The sequence below is a fragment of the Larus michahellis genome, chromosome 1 (genome assembly GCF_964199755.1).
Source record: "Larus michahellis chromosome 1, bLarMic1.1, whole genome shotgun sequence".
In the NCBI taxonomy this organism is placed as follows: Eukaryota; Metazoa; Chordata; class Aves; order Charadriiformes; family Laridae; genus Larus; species Larus michahellis.
The window spans coordinates 162650299-162674025 of NC_133896.1; the positions used below are offsets into that span (position 1 = coordinate 162650299).

General features: G+C 38.5%; 1 protein-coding gene across 7 annotated transcripts in view; it reads left to right on the top strand.

Annotated features, from left to right (window-relative positions):
* Positions 1 to 23727, top strand: part of FGF14 (fibroblast growth factor 14) — a 422212-nt gene that overhangs the window by 263835 nt on the left and 134650 nt on the right. The window contains exon 1 of one of the 7 annotated variants that reach the window (XM_074562082.1): positions 16997 to 17325. The exons of the other annotated variants lie outside the window; for them this stretch is intronic. Within the exon in view, the coding sequence (XP_074418183.1) occupies positions 17133 to 17325 (193 nt within the window). The 5' untranslated portion in view covers positions 16997 to 17132. Of the gene's footprint in view, positions 1 to 16996; positions 17326 to 23727 lie in introns of those variants that run through there. 7 annotated transcript variants of the gene reach the window in all.

The following is a 23727-nucleotide window of genomic DNA, read 5'->3' on the forward strand; positions in this document are numbered from 1 at the left end:
ATAGATGTAGCTAATGAATTTTAATTGTTCTATTTATTTTTCATTTGATTAACTTCCTAATGTAGCTATGGAAAGTTATGAAATTTATGACCATTTACACAAAAAGACAAGTTGACCGTGCTAAACAAACAGATGTTCCCTTTTCTGTTTCATCCCAACACAAAAATGGCACCATGCCAGCTGCAGTTTGGCACAATGTGGATGCTGAGAGGCAAAGCAGCTTCACTCCGCCTGGTGACATCTCAGATTCTGCCCTGAACCTACCCTTCAGCAGAGAGAAAACAGCTTCTGCAGTACCTCTCTTGCGCCCAGAGGGGGACAGAGAGAGATCCAGAAAAGAACAGGAGGGACAGTTAGCAAAATACAGGACAGAAAGAATTCGGGTAACCTATCAGCAAGTTTTGCAAAATAAGTTTGTGAAATCTTGTCCTGGATTATGAAGAGGACACAGCTATTGAACCTAAACTGGGCAGACAGGGGGAACTCCATGTACAAAGCTGGGTGCAAAAAGGTTATGTTGTACCAGAGCTATTGAATGCTTACCTCATGCCTCACCTAATTCTTCGGAGCATGGATTTCTTTATGATCTCTAGAGGCGGGTGAGCATTTTCCAAAGACTGGGTGGGGGTTCATCTCCTTTGGACAGGTTGGTCCACAACAGAAGGAGCCAAAGTTCCAAACTCCTAGTGATAAAATTTAGGTGAGCTAATCGAATTCTTTGCCTCTTTTGTCTTTATAAATCCTTATCAATAGTGAATCTGGGTCATTAAAGAGCTCTTATTGCCTATGTATGTTATATATACATTCCTGCACGATCTCCCACTCCAGATTCCAGTGTTTTGTTAGTAATTTTTCTTTGATTAGGTGAATATTTATCAAGGGGCTATAGTAAACATTGGGGTTTTCTCCCAAATTGAGTAATATTAATATTGTTTAGACCTTGAGTTGAATCAATGGTACACAGAGCATAAAAGAATTATCTGTGATCCTTTTGTGAGGAAACTGTAGTACATAATAATGTGGTTTGGGATGAGTTTAAGGATTATTTTTGCACTTTGTGCCTGTTCTGACTGTCTGTGATCTTGGTTTAAAAAAAAAAATCCTGATTTCTTTTTTATACTCATAAAATTTTAATTTTTTTTAATGTCTGGTTCAGGGTTTTTGTTCTTATATTTGGCATGCAGTGAGGAGAGAGGGTAAGCAAGGAAATTACCTATAACTGACAATAACAATGAGTGTGTCAGAGACAAAATTGTATTTTGTCTCCTAAAATCTACCTGCTGTTCTTCAGATTTCTCTTCCTTTCCTATATTAATAATTGTAATTAGCACTATATTAAAAGAGCACATAGGCACCAGTGAGAACATGGCCCTATTTATACTAAAGTTAGCTAATCTATACAGTCTAATTTATATTAAAGGAAGCACAGCTTTGTGCTATACATCAGAACTTTCCAATTGCTCTGATATTGGCAACAGCACTGATTTCCTCCTGCTGTTTTGTATTATGGGAAGAAGCCATTACTGGGATGGATAGGTGATGAAATCAGAAATGTTTAACATGCGGGGATCACCAGTGGCCTGGAGGCTTTATCTTGGCATAGCTGTCACAGGGGTTCAGTCCTTGCACTAGATACCAGACATACAGAGAAATATGAGACCCTCTTCCAAAGAGCTCAGTCGATAGCCACCAAGTTATAACTCTGGGCTGGGACACCCCACAAGACAGAGCATAGGATTTGATTATAATGGATCCAGAACAAATTAATTAATAATTCAAAAATAACGCAGACTGAGTCTTGATAATGTGGAAGAATTGTTTTTTTGGTAGCATAGCAAAGGTAATGAAGCCAAAGGGATGCAGCGGAGTAACAGGGGGATTAGTGGTGCTGTCCACCAAATAGAGAAAAAGGACACAAAACATGTTTGAGGAAAAGCCAGTCTGTTGTCATTAAAATCCATTTGAAAGCTGAGTATCCACAAGGAGATCTTGGAAAAATAGAGGGGGGTTGGACTAGATGATCTCCAGAGGTCCCTTCCAACCCCTATCGTTCTGTGATTCTGTGTGATTCTGTGAAAATTGCTTGCACTTCTGCGTTAATCTGGAGCAGAGAAACCCCGAGCGGGGTAGTAGCTTTAGCTTGCCTTTAATTTCAAAAGAAATTAAACTTCACTTTCCCAAGAAAATATAGAAATGTGCTGTTGGTTAGAAGGAATGAACTTGTGTCTTCTGTGTCAACAAATTAAGGTATAATGTTTAATTTTATGAGAGAACTGCTCAAGTCATTTTCTTTAATTAATAGTTGACTTAGTCCGGTGAATAAAATTATCATTAAGCACATGTAAAAGACCAATGAACTATACAGTATTTTAATATAAATATTTACCTCAAGTAGGAAATAGGTTTTAAAATGGAAATACTCTTTTAGATTCAGAGTGTGTGAAGGGGGACGATGTTTTTCTTCCTCCTCAGAAAACGTCTTACAAGCTAGAAAGGCTTTACAACAAAGAGCATCTCAGATTTTCATCTAATGCTCTCACTCCCCTTCCCCCCTCCCACCCAAAACCCCCACCATTAACATAATGTTTTGCCACTTAACTGCAGAGAAATAGTGAAAGGGATAGACAGCTTTTAACACAAAGAGAATAGATGCCAACACTACTCTTAATTTCTGTTAGCTAGATAATAAAGCTCTTATTTTTTTCATTTCAAGCGTAAGGTCACAATGGGAGCCTCTGTATGTGACAAAGTACATCCAGGCTAGATTTTGGTGATATGTCAGAATGTTGATTAAGTCTAATGAGAAGTGAGGGGAAATCTGTCTTGGGATGTGTTCAGGCATCACTGAAAAAACAGGAAAAATGATCAGAGCTGCAATACAAAATTATTAAAGTTTCTGCAGGTATAACGGAATGTGTGAAAGTCAGTAATCCTTGATAATTTGTCATTTTTCAATGCCTCACACTAGAACTGTTTTACATAATCTTTTAATTAGCACCCTTGTTGGCTTTTGTGAGAAAATTTAAATGGTCTAAAGATTTCTGATGAGGATGAACATTATAAACATGAAATAAAGAACATCCAGGATATTTCAGCTCATGCTGGAATACAGAAAGTCTAGTACAAACAGTGTTTTAATGACTACTGAGAATTAATAACCTTTTTAAATACCTTTGAAAATTTCCTTTTTAGAAAGCTTATCTCAAACTTTTTTTGTTGGTATAAAACCTATAAGAACTTAAAAAATTTAGACTCTTTTAAACATTAGAGGTGCATGTCAGAAAAGCAGAATTAGGCTTCTGAATCTAAACCAAAAAACTACGTTCGAAGAAAAGTGGGGTCTTGCATGCTCAGAACACCTCTTGGACAAATGTCTCCAAGTACAAGCTGTTGAATACCACCGTGAAGGTCCTTGCAACTCAAACTCTGTGTCAATTCACCTTAAGGCAACTTTGCCATGAATGGGATTTGCCCATCAAAACTACTGATCTTTCCTAATTTTTGTTTGAAAACAAAAGGTGCTATTTTTGTTTGGAGCAGATCAAAAAGAGGCAGAGAGCAAGGCTTCTCCCTTTCTTCCATTAGAAATGATACCATTCTCTCTGGTTTAGTCTTAAAGTTGTTAGTGATGACTGAATTTACTAAAATATTTGCTCTAACTCTGCTGATATGATACGTTATGATATAGATTTCCATTTCAGTAAGATCAGATTTGCCGACTGGTAACAGTATGGTACCCTTACTTAGAAAATATTTTTGCTTCTAAAAATAAATAGATATGATTTTCCTGGCAGTTTCCTCCATATACTTTTATTTCCATAGACAAAAAAGGCCAATTTATTTTTCAGTCTGCAAAAGAGATTTACTCTTTCAGTTCAAAAAAGAGTTTTTTTATAGCTTCATTGCTTTCTTGAATACTTGGAATGAAGAAAGCAAACCTCCTTCAGTACTGACTAGATTTGAAATTTGCTTGGATCATTAAATTGGTCACTTTAAGAACATCTTCAGTTATATTATTTTCCAGTCTCTCTAATGTTTGTGTGTTTTCAGTTTGAGTATACATATAATATACATGTAATTTCTTTATCCTTGTAGTAAAAAAATTCTGAGGACTTTTAAAGATGCATTTTATCTTTTGCCCACTCCATCCTGTAGCTGTCTTTTCCTTTGCCTTGGTAGGCTATGAAGTTTTGTTTTGTAGTGTCCATTATGGCATTTCATTTTTAGCAGTGGGAAAATTGCATGTAGCTATGTGTAAATCTATGCCTTTTTAAAGCATAATTATTAAGCAAATTCTTTTTAAGTAAAAGTGTAAGAAATTGTGTTCTATGATGATCTTTGAAAGAGTTGCTTAAGCTTTCTTGAGTAACCACTGATATTCATACGAAAATCTATGTGGACCACTGATAGATTTATTTCGTATAAAGTAAAAGTTTGAGTCTTGCGGCTCATAAATCAAGGCCATTAGAAAATAATTTTTTGAAAGTCTACTGGAAGTTGTAAAGATTGTCTGTGCTTCAGAAAATCCCATATCATGTGAAGCATGCAAGGAACAACTAAGGTTTAAACTGACACCAGCTCCATATGTTTAAATGTGCTGTCATCTGATCATAAATAATTTCAGAAATAAATTATATCAAATAAAATATTTTTAATCCTTTTTGCATACATTTTCAATTAAAAGATCCTGTTGTAAAACAGAAGTGTTGTGCTGTCTTGGGAGGCAAAAATATCAGATTTAGAAATATCTATATGCTGTGAGATCCAGGTCTGCATGCACAGATTTTTGATTTACAAAATCTTTTGTAAAGGGACTTCCAGAGGTCCCTTTCAACCTTAAATATTCTATAGTAAACAAAAGCCAAGTTTCACTAAATTTATTGATCCTTTACATGCTTTTAATTAAGAAAATTAATACTTTTAATAAATAGAAGATTCATCATTTGACACTTCTAAGCTTATATTTTTTATATGTTTGCAAAGCCTTGCATAAACTGTAAAGGGATTTGCAGATGATGATAACAGATAATGGATATCACAAAATATTATTTCAGATCATTTTGATCTTCCTTTGTTTTCCTCTAATCCTTCAGCAATGTTAAGCAGGGAAATTTCTTTAGGTGTGGGCCAAATCTTGAAATAATGAGGAAGCTGGTCTGCAACGTGTTGATATTTTTCAAAGGAAATTATATGTGAGATTGATCGTACTTGTACATCATGCTGAGGGACAGCTGCTTGTTGTGTTTTGGTATTTTGATTTTTTTTTTTTTTTAAATTAGGGTATTTAAAATAATAAAAATTGATTTCTATGGGAAGTTGACCTACCTATATTCAAGGTTTTAGCAGTCAAATTAAAAAATGTGAGTGGCATGAAAGTTCAACACAATTGTAAACAAAATCATTAAAACCTTACTTATACGAGTGATATTTACAGCATGGTATAGTGGCCTATTGCAATGGTAAGCATATATTTTTTCCCAATAAATGATGATGTGTAGATTGTTTATATTTGAGTCCTTAAGGTCCAGAAAGGATTGCTTTGTCTCTGGAGACAGTATTAGTCAAGGAGCTATGGTTCACAGCAATTTGGCTGCCAGTATGTTCCATTTCTAATGACTTCTGTTCTTCCTTAACAGTCTAGCATAGCCAGAACCGCTCGCTTATTATTTACAGAGCACACTTTAGATTGCACCAAAGAGAGCTTCCACTCATCAAGCTGTTTCCTGGTATTAATTTAGCCCTTCCTTCCTATATCTGTAGTTGAAGCAAGTTTCCGTAGTGCTTAAACTAAGGCTGGACATAAGTCAAAAAGCTTTGAGTCTTGGTGAGAATGTTTTGTTTTGTTTTATTTTATTTTATTTTATTTTATTTTATTTTATTTTATTTTATTTTATTTTATTTTATTTTATTTTATTTTATTTTTAAACACAAGACTTACCTGAACACTGAAGGGCTGTGCAAGGGACACTCAGAGAATTCTGGTAACAAATGAATCCCGGAGGCTTAAGTCTGAAAGGCAACCCTGTACACCAGTACTAAGTTCAGTTTCAAGGTGGATGGCTTGGGAAAAGTGAACTTTGGGAAGGGACAGTGTTCTGCCTATCTGTGTTCAAGGCCAAGCAGTTTTAAGAGCTGATGTGGCTGGAGGCAATTTCAGCAGTCTCTCCATCTAGTCCAACTATTCTGTTTTGACTGGGTTCATGTACTGACTGATGGCTTCTAAGTCACTTTTATCCAGATAATAAGAGGCTGTGAACGAGAGTCATTGACCCGGTGGATGTTCAGTATTCTCAAATATTGAAGACAGACTTCACACCAACCTTTCTGAAGTTCCCAGCTTTCTGGGAGGCAATTTCACAATAGTCTTAGGCTGATCTGAGACAACCCCACCACTGGTAAAGTCATGCCCTCTCCTTGCTTCATGTGCAATTTTGCAAGCTCTGCATGGACAGACTGTGTGGTAGCTCATATCAATTTACTGATCGAGATGAACAGTAAAAAGAAAAAAAAAAACCAACATAGGCTGGATCTGCAACTGACTTTTCATATGACAAAAAGCACAGCTCTTGTAGATTTTCTGGGTGTCCTGTGTACACATACCGGCTACAGACTGTTAGGCACTATTTGTAAGTTTTCAGCTGCATTAACCAGATAATGAGCATTATGCTATTAAGATACTATATATTCTTAAATGGAAAGTGCATTTATATAATAGTGTTGGACAGATGGGAATTTTAGGGGGAGCTTAATGAATCATTTGAATATTGAGATTAGAAGGTGATTGCTGTAACTCTTCTAACTGTGTCTAAGAAGATAATATTTATTATCTGTGATTAAACCTGTGCATTGTGTTTCTTAGATTTTTTTTTTCTGTCTCTAAAACGATTGGAAACTCTCTTCCAACTAGCTAGGCTGATTCCTAGCTAATCCTCCTGCAACTCTCTGTCTAGGTCTATTTTTAATTCCTAACCAAAAATCTACGCTTCAGCTTAACTTTAAAGTACCCATAAAAGTGTCAGTGGATAGAACATGCTCTTTGCAGGTTGTGAACAATTGTATTATTCAGCAACTGGTACAAGCTACTGAAGTAAATATCCTGTTTAGAATTTTTTATCTTGCCAATTTCATTATTTGTAGCAATTTTAGAAAAGCAGTGCAAAAGATTTACAGCTTCATTGTCATAACCATCATTCTGTGAAAAAGACAAACAAGAGAATTTTCATTGTTTGCATCAGAACACCTTCTACAACTTGAAATCATTATGATAAAATAAAGAAACCCCATGTGAATAAGTCTGTCTAATTTTCTTACAAGTTACTTTAAAATAGGGGGTTTTGAGAGAAAGGGACAGTGTATCTGCTGCCACATGGATGTTGAAAAATATTCCTACCATACAATTATTACTCAGCTTTTGTCTGGTGCAAATAACTCCAAGTCCTTACAGCAGCTCAAGTAATAAAAGAAAAATGTACCAGAATGTGCTGCAAGTTATTCCCCAGTCAATATATCTGTGGATAACTAGAGTAACAGTGTCCACTGCTGGCAAAACAGATAATTGCACTGCACATTAGAGCGATATGCTGTTGAAAGGTTTCGATGAGTTAAGGTTTGACTGTGAGATATTCTGTAATTTAGGTTTGTAGGACTGTGTTGCAAAATCATGTCACCATGTTAGGACTACTCATGTTATTACTACTAATAATAAATCTTATAGTATTCGAACTAATAGCCAGGAATGTCAGCACTGTAATATTAGCAGGTATTGCAATATGTTTTTCAAGACTTTAATTGTAGTATTCATGATATTCTAACTGTCGCGTCTTCAAAATAAAGACAGAATTCTGCCTTGATTTATGTGAGTAACAAGACAGGCAAGTAGAAATTATGAAATTCTTTTTCTTAGGTCAAAGCATTCTTCGCTGGTTTTGCTAGATTTTTCTTAAATGTATAAACGAAGTATAGAAGAAATTAATGTTTCTATTTGAGAAGAAGTAAAATGGAAACTTGCAGCTTGATATAGCAATTAGCACTGGTAATGATGAAGCTAGAGATGAAGTAGACTGATTATCAAAGAGAGGAGGACAAAAGGCTAATAACTAAAAGGTTATTTTAATCAATATTCTTCTATTTTTTTGTAGTAAATAATATTGGTTTGCATCTGTTGCTTAGCAGTAGTATGTCAATGCAAAGAAACGCTGTCAGTCAAAGAAAATAATACACTGTGAAAGAAACATTAAGGAGAAAAGAGAAAAAAGAAAAAGTCGCTTCCTATGCTAATACAAACTGCATTATCATGTCAGATACTTCTGAATATCTAGATTAACTAAAAAGAAGATAAGGCATACCTGCTTAGAGATTTATATTTATTCCATTCGGTAGAAATAGTAGACAATGCACTGACTTTTCTGTTTGCTTGGAAAGAGGGAAACACAGCATGTGGGTTTTTTTAGAAAACATTAGCTGTGTCTGAACGCCAGAGAAAGGGATGGTCCTTTATGAAAAATCTCAGAGGACATCAAGGCTTACCCTGTGGATGAATTGGATGAACGCAGCATTAGCCAGCATTGTTCTATAGCTACTTTTGCTCCCTTCAGAGACTCACCTTGTCCTGGTTACTACCCAGAGAAATAATTTATTACCTTGCTTCTGGAACAAGAAAAGAATAGGATTTCAAGTTTCAGGGCTTTTTTTTTTTTTCATTGCAAATATCTTCAAAATAGCATCAAATGGATTACAAAACAAAAATTACTTGAAAATAGATGATAGAAGAATTGTAAGCAAAGACAGATGACTATCAAAAAGTTCTCCGCCAAATTAATTACACTGCCAAGTTTAGGTTAAAAAGCAGAAAAGAAGACTACCTTTTTCTAAATTATTTGCCATGGAGTGCCCTTCATGCTTTCTTCCACCACAAAGTGGTATTGTGGATGCGTGCCTGTATGTATGCATGTAAGCGTGCAGACAGCCACGTTCCAATCCTTCCTGTCGCTGGTGACAATCACTTTCTATACTTACAGGATTACTGGATGTATTTGGGGGGGAATTATCCTTCTGCTTCTGAAGCTAGTAATTTATGTATGTCTCGGCTCATCCTGTCTTTTCTGTTCAGCATTTTATTGTAATGGATAAAATGTGCTTTTTCTCCTGAGTCTCTCCGAGATGACCAAAATCCAACACCTCCCTTGTTCTTAATGTCCAGAAATATATCACATTTTTTCTCACATTTTCATACGTTTCTTATCTGTTCTGAGAAAAGCCAGAAACTCTTACGTAAGGATTTAAAATTAATATTTTGGAGGACTTTACATAAACACTGTCAGTAAGCTTGAGCTATATAGTTTTATATAAACATATATTCTTATTGCTTGGATGGCATTTTGTGTTTCCTAATAATTTAAGACTGAGATATAGCTTCCATGTTTAAGTTTGCATTTGCATGTCATATCATGTGCAGACAAGTTATTAACTTTTAAATAATATTCAGAGAAAGCAACTGAATAAAAAGATCTCCTTACCAACTACTAAAAATTCTCATACATACAAAAATGCTCACATGTACATATGTGTAAAATTTTTCTGTGAAATTTTACATATTCATTAATTTTACACTTATGTATGTTTTGTGTATGTACTGATATTATTTATTTCATGAAGAAAAGGACTAATTTGATTCCTCTATAAAGATACCAGTTGGAAACCCAACATCTAATGAACCAGTAAATATTGTGATGTAAAGTAAAAGTCCATTAAGGGAGCAATGCCCTGTGTGTATGTGGTAATCGTTCCCCAAATCACTGTCATCCACAGTGATGAATTTTTATCCTTACAGTTTGAAATTTTCATATTGATGGCTACTTTTCTATAGGACACTTTTTTTTCTAGAACTTGTGCAGCAAAAATCAGTGTGCGTTTAGGATAATATTTGCGATTATTCCAATCAAGAGATTGCGAATAATTTCATTGCAATCTCCTTAACTTTTTTTCTGTTTTAGGAGTAGGAAACTCTCACAGGAGAGTATTGTCAAGCAGGTGTAACAGCTTAAATGCTGTCATGCTCTGCCAGCTGTACTGACTCCGGACAAAGTTTACTGTAGAGACCAAATTTTCCAGGAATGGCGTTCCTTTTGTTTCTGTAGAACAAAATTAAGCAGAGTCATATTACAGGGACTTTCAGATACTTGGGAAAATAACAGCAAAGTCTGTTGCATGTTTCAGAAGCCCGGCAAAACAGAAGAAAGTCCTGCCGTGGCTGGATAAGTAAATGCAACAGATGTTGTTTTAAGCCGTGTGTATGAGAAATTAATGAAGAAGCTCTCCAGGATGGCTTTAGGTCTCTAAATCTTAAACTGCTTTATGCATCTGTGTGGACTAGAGATGGGGGGGTTTGTTGTTTTTCTTTAATGAAAGTCATTGTTCTGGCTTGTGTCATCAGAGCCTTGTCTGAAGCACTCTGGTGGCAGATCTTCTGCTGTTAGCTTCAGTGGAAGCAAAATAAACGGCAATGTGTTTCTGTTGTTAGTAATTAAGAATCTGTCTTTAAGGGGACTATTTAGTATTTAAAGTTAAAATCATATATATATATAAGAAACCACAATCTATTTAATTTTTAATTACTTTTATGGATTTGTCCCTGAAAGTGATCCTGATTCTTTTTTTGTCATTGTCGTTGTTAACTGTAGTTTAAAGGAGATTTGTTAGAGTTAAGTTTTGGGCTTGGGTGAGCTATTCTGGGGAGCCTCATATGATCTGTGCACTGTTCAGATTCTGCTGTCAATCCCTTTGGTTTCTTTTGTTCACCTGGTCTCAAAAGAAGTGGTATCAGAAGTAGCGGATAGAGTGAAAACTAGAAAGAGTCATGAAAGATGTCACAAGAGGTGTGCTAATAGCTAGGAGCTGTAATCATGAGTCTTATCTTGCTGAAAGATCAATTGTTTAAAATGGTTTAATAATCTCCATTCACTTTTCTTTTCCCTATTGAAGAATGAAGAGTTAGCCAATGGAACTGAAAATGAAACTCTAAATAATTAACGTAGGTATTTTCCTTGATGCAGCACTGTTCGTGAGACTCATTACTGCAGTATAAACAATACTAAATTTAAGGGAAGGAGGAAAGCAAAGTAAAAAATGAAAAAATAACCCAATCAATTTGAGAATTATATAATTTCTAAAGAATAAGACAATATATATTCAGTGCTGTCATATTGGTCATCTACAAGACAATTTTTTTTCAGTTCCATAGATGAATTTGAATCCTTACTTGCGTAGAGGTACTCAGTCCTTTGGGTTGCAGACATATCCCAGGTAATATATGAAAGAAATGTCACTGGTCAATGCAGAACAAATATTGCAGTAGCTAAGCCAGTGGCTCTGAGCTGGTATAGTCATTCTCACTTCCTTAGATGTCATGTATATTAATGTTTACATTTTCATAGTTTTCTGCATAACCAGTCATCTAATGTGGGACTTCCTTGCATGGTGGATTAATTTATTCTAACATATACATCAATTATGTTTTAATGGTTCTTTTAATGACTTGGATACATAAAGTTGAGTAAGTCCAAAGCCTGTGAGGAAGCTGGCTAAAATATGTGCAGTCCTTCAAACACCATACTGGAAGCTTACTTTTGAGGATTCACCTGATGTATTTAAACAATTTACTACATATTGTATCCTATGCAGTCAGTTAATTTTAATAGGTGTGAGTTTGGCTCCTTGAGTGCATTGTGAATGTTGAGGCTGAAAGCTGAGTGCTTGTGGTATAGAAAAATGTAAAAGCATAGATATTCAAATTCTGTGAAGTATATTAGCTTGTTTAATAAACTTTGTTCTTAATGCCCTTCAAAGTCTAATCAACCAGAATCAAGTGTTCAGGGTGTTAAGGATTTTAAATTGCAGCACTTCACAGGGCATTGTCTTCTGAGAAGTTAACAAGAACTTATAAGGAGAGTTATACCTAGATTAACACACAAGAACATCTAAAACTGATCTAATTTCAACTGTTTAAAGCTTATTGCACAACCATACTAGTCTTATTATAAGCATGGAATGCACTTAAACTGTCTGAAAAGGGGTTTCTTATCTATGATTTAGTATGTTCATACTGGTATGGTGACAACAAATATGACCTTTTATGTTAACAAACATTTTCCTAGCTTGTTATTTTTTTAAAAAATTAAACACTTACCAACCTACAGAATAAGCCATAGACCATATTTCTTTCATCTTGTTCAACTCATCAAGTTATATCTCTTGCTCTGGTTTTGTCCCCCAAGAAAATTAAATCAAGAATTGGAAGTTACTATGGCTTACCAACACCCCTCTAGCCCCACCTCTTTGTAGAATGTATCACATTTTCTTATGATATCATTTTGTGGAACCGGAGGGGTCTTAGTATGGAAACTGAATTTAGACACTTGAATTACGATTCACAAAAATTGCCAGCAACCTTCAGTAAATTTTTTATCAGTACCAACAACTGTTCAGAATCACAACCTTAGCTGGAAACAGCAATCTGGTAATCAGTCTGGTGTCTTATCAAAAGCACAGGAAAGTTGATTAAATTAATCCATCAGAATTTACAAACAAGTATTTTTTCACTGCTGAGTCATCTCTTCTTGGGAATACATTAAATTTTTCCAATGGCCCAGATGTACTCTTATGCATACCTTGCAATTTTTATGCATAAATTGGTACTTTTACTCCAAGAGTAGTCTTTCCAGTTTGAATGGAAGTTTAAGGAGTAAGGTATTAATCTTGTTTGCAAATATAGCACACACCATCTTAAAAAAAAAAAAAAAACAACAAAACCCCCCCCACACACACAAAAACCACAAAAACCCCAACCTTTTCAGTGACAGAAAATGATCTGCAATGTAGAACATGTAGATTCACAATACTGTATTAATGATTTCTAGTATATAAGATAAGCTGATTTTATAGCATCATATTCTAGAGCACTTAACTGGACAAGCAAGCTGTGTGTGCCTACTGCTGGCAAGCAAGTGCAATAAAAACTTTACTAGAGCCCATGAAACTAAAACATGTTTAGTAGCAATATAATGAACTGTCATTTTGAACTTCTAGAAAATCTGTGCTTCTAAGTATTTGGGGTGTTTTTCTCAGGGTTTGATTTGATTTGTTTTGGTTTTGATATGATGAATGGTTTCAGGATATCTGGGAGGAGAAAAAGTGAGTGGAGTGTGTGTATGTGGGGACACACCTACAGAAAGGCATTTTTGTTTATATTGAAATGGTTTATGAAAAGAACTCTGTAGAGTTTTCATATCTGCACTGACTAAAAATGACTGTAGCTTGTAACTCTATCCAACCTAATGCAAAATATAGAAGTGAAAAAAAAAACCCAACAAAAACCAACCAAACAAACACAAAACCCCACAGCCCTTAAACCATAAGGATGACATTTTTGATTCTGTAAATTTTGTAGCCTACGGATCTAAGTTAGGATAGAATTGAAAGCACAGAATCTTATTTTTCCAAATGGAAGCCTGGAAGCCCTTATAAAAGCATTTTATGTATCACTAATACATGTATATGCACAAATATTAACGGTGTATATTTTAATATTGAACTTTGATGCCTGAAAATAGTACATTTTGATTGACATTTTAAATTAGTTTAAATGGAATATGGTTTTTCCCCAGTAATACAGAAAAAAAAATGTTTAAGGAATAATAATATTTCATACCCTAGTATATAATAAAGCATTTTATGCACACTTTATATCTGTTGAATGCTTTCCTCTAAAATTCATTCAAGCAAGTAATTTTAAAGATACTAAAACGTTTTTATTTTAGAAAAATTTTGAAATCCATGATAAATTAGTAGTTAGAGATGAACAGATGGGAAAATAGAAACTATTGAAAATCCCTTCGCTCACTCTTTTGCTTTTAATCGTTTGTTTTCATATCCAGAGTTTTGTTAATCAGAAATAAAATTCTATTTTAATGTAGTAAATGTTATAAGTAAGATATTTCCATTCGTCCTAAATGCATGACCTTATGCAGTTACTAGTTTTTAAGGTACCCGATATGTTCATACTTCTACAATCCATCTGTTGGCAAAACCTTCGCTTTGACTAGAGTTGCACACGTTTTATTACAGGTTAAGACAGCAGATGGCTCTCTTGAGTTTTCTTTGCAAAACCTCAAGCTGTAAACAACTACTCTGCATTTCTGAGATGCAAGTAGAAAGCTATTGTTTTTGATCTCTGGAGTGAGAAACACATTTTCTCTTGTCTGGAGGCATACTGCCCATTTTCACCTTAGTTCTTTCCTTTCTTTGCCATCACCCCGAGCATCATATCATTGAGAAACGTCAGCGTGTTTTGGCAAAGGTGCAGTATTTGAAGGAAACTACGGAAAAGGAACAATAGTAGTAGAGAGTATATAGTGAATAGCATCATTGGATAATATAAAGAGGTCCTTCCAGCAAAAGGAAACGAGGAAGCCGATCTTTTTGAAGAGAGTTTCTCACGCAAAACTTAGGGCTGTATGTGTTCCGCTCCTACATTCCTGTGCAAATTAAAGATAGTGGAGGGCTGGCCTTTATTTCACTCTGCTCCTTCTCATTCATTCCTTTGTCTGGAGCCAGGTGGAGCAGGAGACTTTGGGCTGTGTCCTGTCACCTCCTCCCCAGGGACACACGCGTGCGGTCTCTGCTCGCTGTCCATGGTGCTGAAGGCGGAGACCGCCCCGGCGGCGGGCGGCCGTGAGCAGGGCCCGGGGGAAGCCAAGGACGGAGATGGGACCGGGACCGGGAGGCACCCACTGGGGAGACATTTGGAGGAGCGTTGGGCTGTTATTTGGGAAGTATGGAAAAGGGAAGCGGTATGCAAAACTACTACAGCGAAATTTTTATTTTTTTTTTTTAAGGAACAAACCCAAGCCTCTCTGTCTAATTGCATTAGTTAAGGTAATTGTAACCTTTGTAGGGCAATTGCTGCTCTGCAAAAATTGCCAGACAGAAAATCCAGTGCGAGTGTTTTAGCTGAATCTCTTTAGAGACACTTTTAAATAGAATTAAAATGTATTATCCAGATCCGATTGTGCATGTTCTGCTCCTAGTTGGTCTAGTATTAATACAAAATCCCCGTATAAGGGAGTTCCCACTGTACACTTTCACCCTCTGTATAAAAATAGCCCTTTGTAGATTAAAGGATTTAGGGAAATAATGGTCAACGTTGGAGCTACCAAATTCTCTGCTGAAACAAGAGCCTATTCTTACCTACAAGGTTCTGTATCACAAAATAGTGAATTATTCTGGATCGATATTTACACGTCAAAGCCTGGTTTTGTACAGAACCATCTAATAAGAAATTAGATTATTCCCAAACCAGTATAAAAATTAGATATTTATTACATGATATTTCCCCTGCAAGCATCTGCCCTTCCTTATAGGATAACTCTGCATTTTTTGTGTGTAGCTGTTGGCTTCGTTTTTCTACTTTCCTCTGGTTAGCTACAACTTCAGGAAATTTCCCCATTGGCAGAAAGTAAACGCCTTATTTGAAAAGGGAGAAGACCCAACAGAAAAAGATGAAGGGAAAGACATGAGATGTCGTTATTTTAAGTGTATTTATTATCTGCAGTGTATTGTGAGCTCCTCAAGGCAGAGACTCCTTAGGCATTCTGTGTCTAGCAAGCTTGGCTGGTGCTTGCTCAAGTGCTCCAAGACGTAGACTATGAAAAAAAAAAAAAAAGAAATAATTTTACATGGTGCTGGTGATCAATGAATCTAACTACTGCGGCTGGTTTTGGGTGCCCTGTGGAATTCCTTCGGTTTTTCTGAAACCTCAGAAATCCATGGTCCAAGTTAAAAGTCTGATGGTGCTATAAACCTTGTCTCCCAGAGAGCGTGTGCTGGTTTGGGTGGAAGGTCCCCTCAGCCTCGTTGGTATGTTTCTTCCTCACGGCTCTAAATCTTTCGTATGCAGCAGAACCACTTCTCCCGTCAGACAACACTCTCCGCCTTGTCCCTTCCCGGGCTGCGGGGCGAGCAGGGGCAGATGGGCGGCCTGCTCCGCCGCGGGCGGGCTGGCCGAGAGAGGGGCTGCCCCCTCACCCGCCCACCGCTGCCCCCGCAGCTTCCCCGGCCTGGGGACGGCGACAGGTACCGGTGTCACCGCTGGGTGCGGCGAGGGAGCCGGTGCGAGGGTACTGGCGAGAGAGTGCGTGCCGGGCTGCCTCGGTGTGCCGGGGTGGGCGGCGGAGCACGGGGAGGGCCATGGGTCCCCCCGGCAGCGCCCAGCGGGGAGTGAGCCCCGCACGAAGCCACCCGGAAAGCTAAGGGGGGAGCAGAGGCAGCTGGCGGCGGATCCGCCGGGACCCCGCTGGTTCCCACCAGAAAACCGCAACAGCAACACCCCTTCCCTCCGCCCCTCGTCCCCTTTGCTTTATTCTCCTGCCTTTCTCCAGTCCCCTCCTCCGCCCTCTGCACCCTCGCCGCCCCTCGCCTTGGGGAGGACAAAAAAAGCTCCAGCGGTGCCTGTGTGTGTATGTGCGTGCGTGTGTGTGTGTGTGTGTGTGTGTAGGGGAGGCTGGAGCGGGGTGGGACTGAAGAGCCGTGATTACAGCTCTCCCCGGAGAAGAAGATTGCTCTCTCCAGATGCTGATTTCTGAAACACTTGGCAATCATCAGGCGGGAGCCTGGAAGAGGCAGCGGTAGCCGCCCCGGCCGCGGCGATGGCAGCGGCGGGCGAGCGGGCGGCGGCGCGGGGCTGAGGGGCAGCCCCGGGGGAGGCGACGTTGCCGGCCGGACTCGACTCGACCCGACCCGACGGAGCGCGGCTCTGCCCCGAGTGCCGCTCGCCCCCCTCCGCTCCGCTCGGCGCCAGCCCCCGCCGCCCGAGCAGGTGTCCCTGCGCCGGGGCACGGCGGGAGGGGCGGCGGGGCACCCATGCGGTGACCCGCGGCGGCGGCGGCAGCTCCCGCCGGCCGGAGGGAGGGAGGGAGGGGAAGAGGGGGTGCCCCGCTGCAGCCGCGCCTCGGGCCGGAGGAGGCACCCGCTCGCCCGCTCCCCCGGGGATGGGTCCCCGCCGGGGCTGAGCGTCCCGCCGCCGCCCTCCCCCCTGCCCGTCGCGGCGCCGGCCGGCGTGGGCGAGCCGGCTAGCAGCCATGGCAGCGGCCATCGCCAGCGGCTTGATCCGCCAGAAGCGGCAGGCGAGGGAGCAGCACTGGGACCGGCCCTCGGCCAGCAGGAGGCGGAACAGCCCCAGCAAGAACCGCGGGCTCTGCAACGGCAACCTGGTGGACATTTTCTCCAAGGTCCGCATCTTCGGGCTCAAGAAGCGGCGGTTGCGGCGCCAAGGTGTGTCCCTGTGGTCGGTCCCGCCCGGGAGGGGGCTGCCGGGGAGGGGCGGGCGGGAAAGGGGGCAACCTGTGGCGACAAACTTCCCGGGCCGGGCGCCGCCGCGGCGGGAGGCGCCACCCGCCGCCCCCGCTCAACTCCGCGGGCGGCTCCCGGCTCCCTGTCAGCGGGCGAGGGGCTCGGCGGGCGGAGGGGAGCGGCGGCTTCTTGGCCGGGACCCCCGCCTTGCCGTCCAGTTGCTGCCTACGCCGCCGCCCCCCCCGGGGAGCCGCGGCCGGCGGGCCCAGCTCGCCCTGGGGACTCAGGTATTGGCTACGGCAGGTGGGCTCCGAGGCAGGAAGCCCTTCGGGTGGCGTGAGCCCAGCCCGCCACCCCGCCTGTCCCCATCTCGCCCGTGTTTTTCTTTAAAGGACAAAGCTTTTTGGGTCCGGTGCCCGGGAACCATCGCTCATCAGTCCCTTCCTTGAGCTGCCCGCTTGGCTTTGGTAGGCATAGCCTGGCCGTAGCGGCCGGTGACTTCCCAGTGGCCAAAGCGAGGGGCATGGCAGAGCTGTGGGAGAGCCACGCTGCATGCCAGTGGGTGCCCGAGTGTGGGTCCATCTGCGCGCTGCCCACCGCCGGTCAAGGGCCGCTTTGTATAGACCAGCAAGTTTTACAGGCAGTTCTTCTTGGGGGTAGATGGCCAGTAGTCAACCAAGACGACTAAAACTGGTACCGTGGTGATTGCATTTTATCAGTGCTTTGTATTAGAACCCTAGAAATAAAAGGAGCTAAATGATATTGCAATGACTTCTCTATTTTATTTATTTTTTTTAATTTAGTGGTGTTCAGCTCAATATTCAACAGCGATCAGAAATGGCAATGACTTATTTTGTACTCGTCCTCAGGAAACAAGTAGTTTTAGAACAAAAGCATTGTATTATGAGGAGTGAAAATGTAAAGTATCACTTGAAACATGTCTAATACCTACCAGTCAATGGTAAATTACAAGCCATCCTCTGTTACACTAGAGAATGCCACCATGTGTTGTAGTTTGGTATGTATACTATAGCTCCTCTGTAGGGTGGGTCGGAAGATAATTTTAAGAAGAGTAATCAGTGATCTGTCCTGACTGATCCTTCTTGCTTTTTTTTTCCATGCTTCATACTTGAAATAACATAAATTGACAAAATACATACAATTTTATTTTTACATGGCTTTATTAGTGAAAGGATTATTTCTGTAACTCCTAATGCAAGCTAAATCTTGCCATTTTTAGATAGTAGAGTGATAAAGGGAAGATGAACATGTCAGTGGCAAAGTCTATGGTGGCTTCTTTTTAGGCACTCTGTATGTGCGCTTAAAAAGATGACTAGAGTGCTTGGTTTATGATGGTGGATTTATGTATGTGATGCTTGTTTATGAAAACAAGTTTAGTGGGATTTGCTAACTGAGCAATTGTTCTCGACCACCTGTGCAGTCTTATTTTGGGGAAAACTCGGTATTTGACTATGCTATGGTTTCAGGAGGAGATGACGGTCTCACAGCACTGAGATGCCAAACATTTTCTTAGGTAGGAAGGGGCTTTAACGAGACTTCTAAATTCATCCTTTTTCATTCATTCATTTTTTTCATAAGGCACTTTGTGACATTATTGAATAAGAGAACTGCATTAAAATATAACTCAACTGCTAACCCATGCCAGTGGTCCAGATGATTTCAGTAAGAATAATCAGAACAAGGGCTATTCCCTGTAAAGTCTGCAGCATTAAACCCCCAACTTTATTTTCTCTAAGAATCCTTCAAATGGAGACACGATGATATTTATCTGTTGATTTAGGTTAAGGTCTCAGAATTGCCATAAGAATCTCCATAAGAATTCCTGCTGAAAAAAATACTGTCGTGCCTTTTACTGTGTACGTTCATGATGTGTAAAGTGATACATGGAGTACCTGTGGATTCAAAGTTGCATACTATTTATGAGGGAAACCAAAGAAACAATCAAGCAGAAGTTGTTACTCAAACATCTTATGCAGAATGAATAATAATTTGGAAAAAACCCCACATTTTATAAGGCTTATTGCTTTAGAAGTACCTTATATGAGTTATAAAATGAACATTTATGAGGGTCTCTTTTTAATTTTCTTAAACCGAGTTAAATGACCACTGAATTCGTCACTGAAATCATACTGTCAAACCCATTAAAATAAGTCTTTGCCAAGCAAAATAGGACGCATTTCAAAACATCTGTTGTCAGAAAGGTGCAATGGGATTTTGACAAATAAACCTTGTGTAAATGATATACAGAGTGTCATGAGAGCATTGTGAAAAATGAGTTAATCGAGATGTGACAAACCATCCGTGGCATTCTCATACAATTCAATGGAAGAGTAGAAGTATATGTAGAATATTTGTTATGTAGAGCAATAAAAGCTAGACTGTATTTCTCATGGAATAAAAAAGTGTTTTGCTTTGTACTTACATACGAAAAAAGTGTCTTCTCATCTTTGAAAAAAATCTGGCAGCAAAAACTAGTGATGTTGCTTTTAAAATTAAAAATATACATTTACTCTTGTACATACATGAGTATGTGAATTAGATAAGTAGATATACACAATGTATGCACACTTACCAACATGTTAGTAAACATCTGAAAATATTCTTTATTTTTAAACTCTTCTTAAAAGATGCCTGTTAGTACTGTTCTTGTTCAGTGGGATTTATTTGTGAACAAAGTTATTACAAATACATAACATGCTAAAATCATATGTATGCCCAACTGAATATAAGGTTTTTCTGTCATTGTGACTGATTTTCTGTTCATGGTCCTTCCTTTAGGGGCATACTAAAATATCAACAGAAGTGTGTTTTGGGAGACTAACATTTAGGGAGGGTATCATTAAACATACATCCAGGAGCTCATTCAGGGTAAAGGGCAATATTTGTATTTGCTTATATATTGGCTTTAATGATAGGTGCAATGACAGTTTTAAACAGCTTTTTGAAAACTTTGATTAATGAATTAAACTGGCAGAGGGATTTCTGTGGGAGACTTGTCTGATAAGCTACTGAGTGGATGAAACCATTTTCATTTACCAGGCAGCTTTGATTCATATTGTTTAGTATTATGATATTTCAAATTTATGGCATCTTTATTTTATCCTACCTGTCATTTGATGAAGAAATCACTGTCGTTAATTTCTGGGTAGCCATGAAGCCAAGATCTTGCCTGACGCTGATGCCAGACATCAATCAATTACGAGCCATCCTGTCCTGGATTAGAGGTTGTTCAGTTATAATGGTTTCATTTATGTTAATATAATCACAAATGGGAGAATTGACAGACAAGATTTGGAGTTTTCATGTGAAATAACCTGATATAACCTGGGGCTACCCAATAAGAAGAAGAAAATAAATGTCAGTTCTTCACCTCATGCAACTACAGTGTGCCGAGATTAAAAATGTATGCTTGTCACTAGTGCAAAGTCAAACTTCTTAGCCTGTATTTTCATCTACATATCCAGCTTCTTTGCTAATCTGGAAAATCGTCATTTGGTTAATTAGGTCCCTTGAGAGTATTCTACTGGAAAATACTCAACATTTAAATGTATTAAAAACCAAGTGTGGTGTTTACTCTATCTGTGTGCTAATACCGCATAAAAACTTCTGAATTTATACATGGAGTGTATGAATTTTGGAATGACTTGGCCTCTGATTTTCTACATTAATATTTATGAGAAAGAGAAAACTAGGGAACATGCTCAGAAACCACACTGATTAGATTTTATTGCATCTACAAAGGTAATTTAATTATCCAAAGAAAGCATTTTTGGAAAACTTCTCAGTATATCAGTTTATGTTTTGTGGCAGATGTGGGAGTGGCCCATAATCTCAGATGTAAGATAATTCCCCGTATAGGTAGTGCCTTAAGTAGTTTTTAATTCTCCTACTTGTTTAATGATGTAAGTGGAACTGAAATGGAGATCTGTCCATGTGGGTGTAGAAACCGCATCGAATCCCAATCAGTTCGCTCCAGTCTCAGATGATCTGGCTTGCTCCAAGTTTCAGTGGATCAAAACTTGTAGCTGCGCTTTCCTATGTTCCTATGGGACTGTCCTCAGAATTAATTATTCTTGGTAGTTCACTAAACCCCACAGCTGCTGCATTGTCTAGGTGCAAGACCGTCTGTATTTCTGGGTGTTGAACTGATATTGCTTATTCTTCACTACTTTTCCTCAAATGAAACTGATTAACCCACAACCCTTTTGGAACTATAAACCCAGTTGTAAGAGTATGTATAAGAAATTATTAATTTTTCAAAATATTTTCCTTCATTGCTGCTAATCTGTTCAAAGGACTACATGTTCATCACAAATTGAAAATGTGTAAATATGCTGTATCTCATGTAAAATATTCAAAGCATATTTTAAAATTATTTTTGAACATGTGGTTTGCTAGACTCAGTGTCAAGTTTTCTTTCTCATGCATTGAGTATTTCACATAGACCCTGTGCTTGCTAAGGGAGGCTTTAAAAAGAAATATAGTAAAGGCTGGAATGTAATTCTCTTATTCTGAACTGGTCTTGGTGGCTCTAACAGTGATGAATGAGATGTTTTTGAGAGGAAATGGGGAAAAATAACTTTAAAATGGTGAGACAATTTTAGGGACTATTGATTTTTAGAAATATCTTAAACATGGGTGATAGAATAGTGGCTATTTAACGTACATGTAGTGCTGTACCAATGTTATTTCGGAATATCTCCTGTTTTAATGTAAAATGAGTAGAAAAACTTAGCACTGCATATCTTAAAATATGGTGCTAAAAGTAGAAATCAGATAACTTCAGGGAGTAGTAGGTATTTTAGCTTATGTTTTCTAAATATTCTAAGTTTGGTAATAGTTGCAAGTTAAGATTTCTTCAAAATTTTTCGAAGGCTGCATAGTTGTTTTGGCTTGTATTCCTTGCTTGCTTTGTCTATAAAGTACTGTGGTGTTTGGGGTTTTTTTAGTCTACTGTTTCTTCCAGATAAGCATTGGTTTACGTTTATTTACCTCAGGAAATTTGCATATGTGGAGGATATTGGAAATTGGAGGAACCCAAATTTCACTTTTCCTATATACAAGCATTGCATCTCACTATCTTCACTTGGTAATTGGTGATTTAACTCTTCATTAGCAAATGAACTCTTAATGCTTGAGGGATCTTCCTGGATCTCCAAAGTTCAGTCAGTTTCTGTCCCCACATACTGATATTTATTTTTTTTTTTAAGGTATATTAGTTATTGTAACTATTAAATGCATTGTAGAACTAAGTTGTTCAGTCAATAGAGATATTAAGGGAGATTTCAGTATAGGTGGTTTCTGATTCATGATGGTGTAGCGATAGAAATGTTATAGGTGAGGTCAGGTTTCTATAATGTATTTGAAGATGTAATTCTGTCTTGTAAAAATATCTATTAGTGGATGTCATTTTTTCCAGGGTATTTCAGTCTGTTAGTTTGAATTAAACTGAGTGCTTAAAACTCATTTTGAATAATGATTTTTCAAGTCAGTAGTTTATAAACAGCAGTAATTAATTTTAATATAGAGCTAACACTCAAAAAGTTTATTACAGAAAATTTTGCTGTTAAAGTGTTTTGGTTTAGATTCTAAGCATAATTTAGAAATTTGAAGAGACACGAAACGGTGAGCTTGGCTACCCATTTTTTGTAATGAGTAAACAGAGGCCTACCTTGCTTGGTCATATGTAAGCTATTTTCTGCCTTGGGCAAGTATTAGAGTTAGTGATAGACAGGAAGATATACCCCAATGGCATGTACTCTTGCTGTGCCATCAGCTTTTTCTGAAACCCTTTGAAACCAGTACATTTTTGTTCTCAAGAGTTATTTTATTAGTGCTAATTCAGATCTTACGCTCTGCCATACATGAGTGGTGTGAAAACAGAATATATAGTACTATATTCCATGGTAGAAGAGAATGAGAAAATTAGTAAAGCTCTGATTTTCTCTATTGTGATCTAAAATCAGCAACCTGCTTTCATTGCATTGTAAACTGTAACATTTCTGTACATTAGGGGTGCGGTTTTTCATTTCAATTATATAAATATGATAACATGATGAGATCAAGTTTAGATCTTCCAATTTATTTTCCTATGGGACTGAAAATGAGGGAACACACCCTTTCCTGGTGCCAAGAAAGACACTAGCGGCTTTTGGTGCCAGGATTTAGGAATATATAATTGGATCAAGTTAGGGATGGGCAGGAGTCGAGTCCAGGACTCTCAAGTTCTGATTCTATGTTATAAACTAGAGAGGATTTCAGCATATGCTGAAATAGGTGAACATAATTTAAATTTACATTTCTGTAAATAAATAAATAAATAAATAAATAACCAAAGAAGATGGAGAATTTTGGTATTTCAAA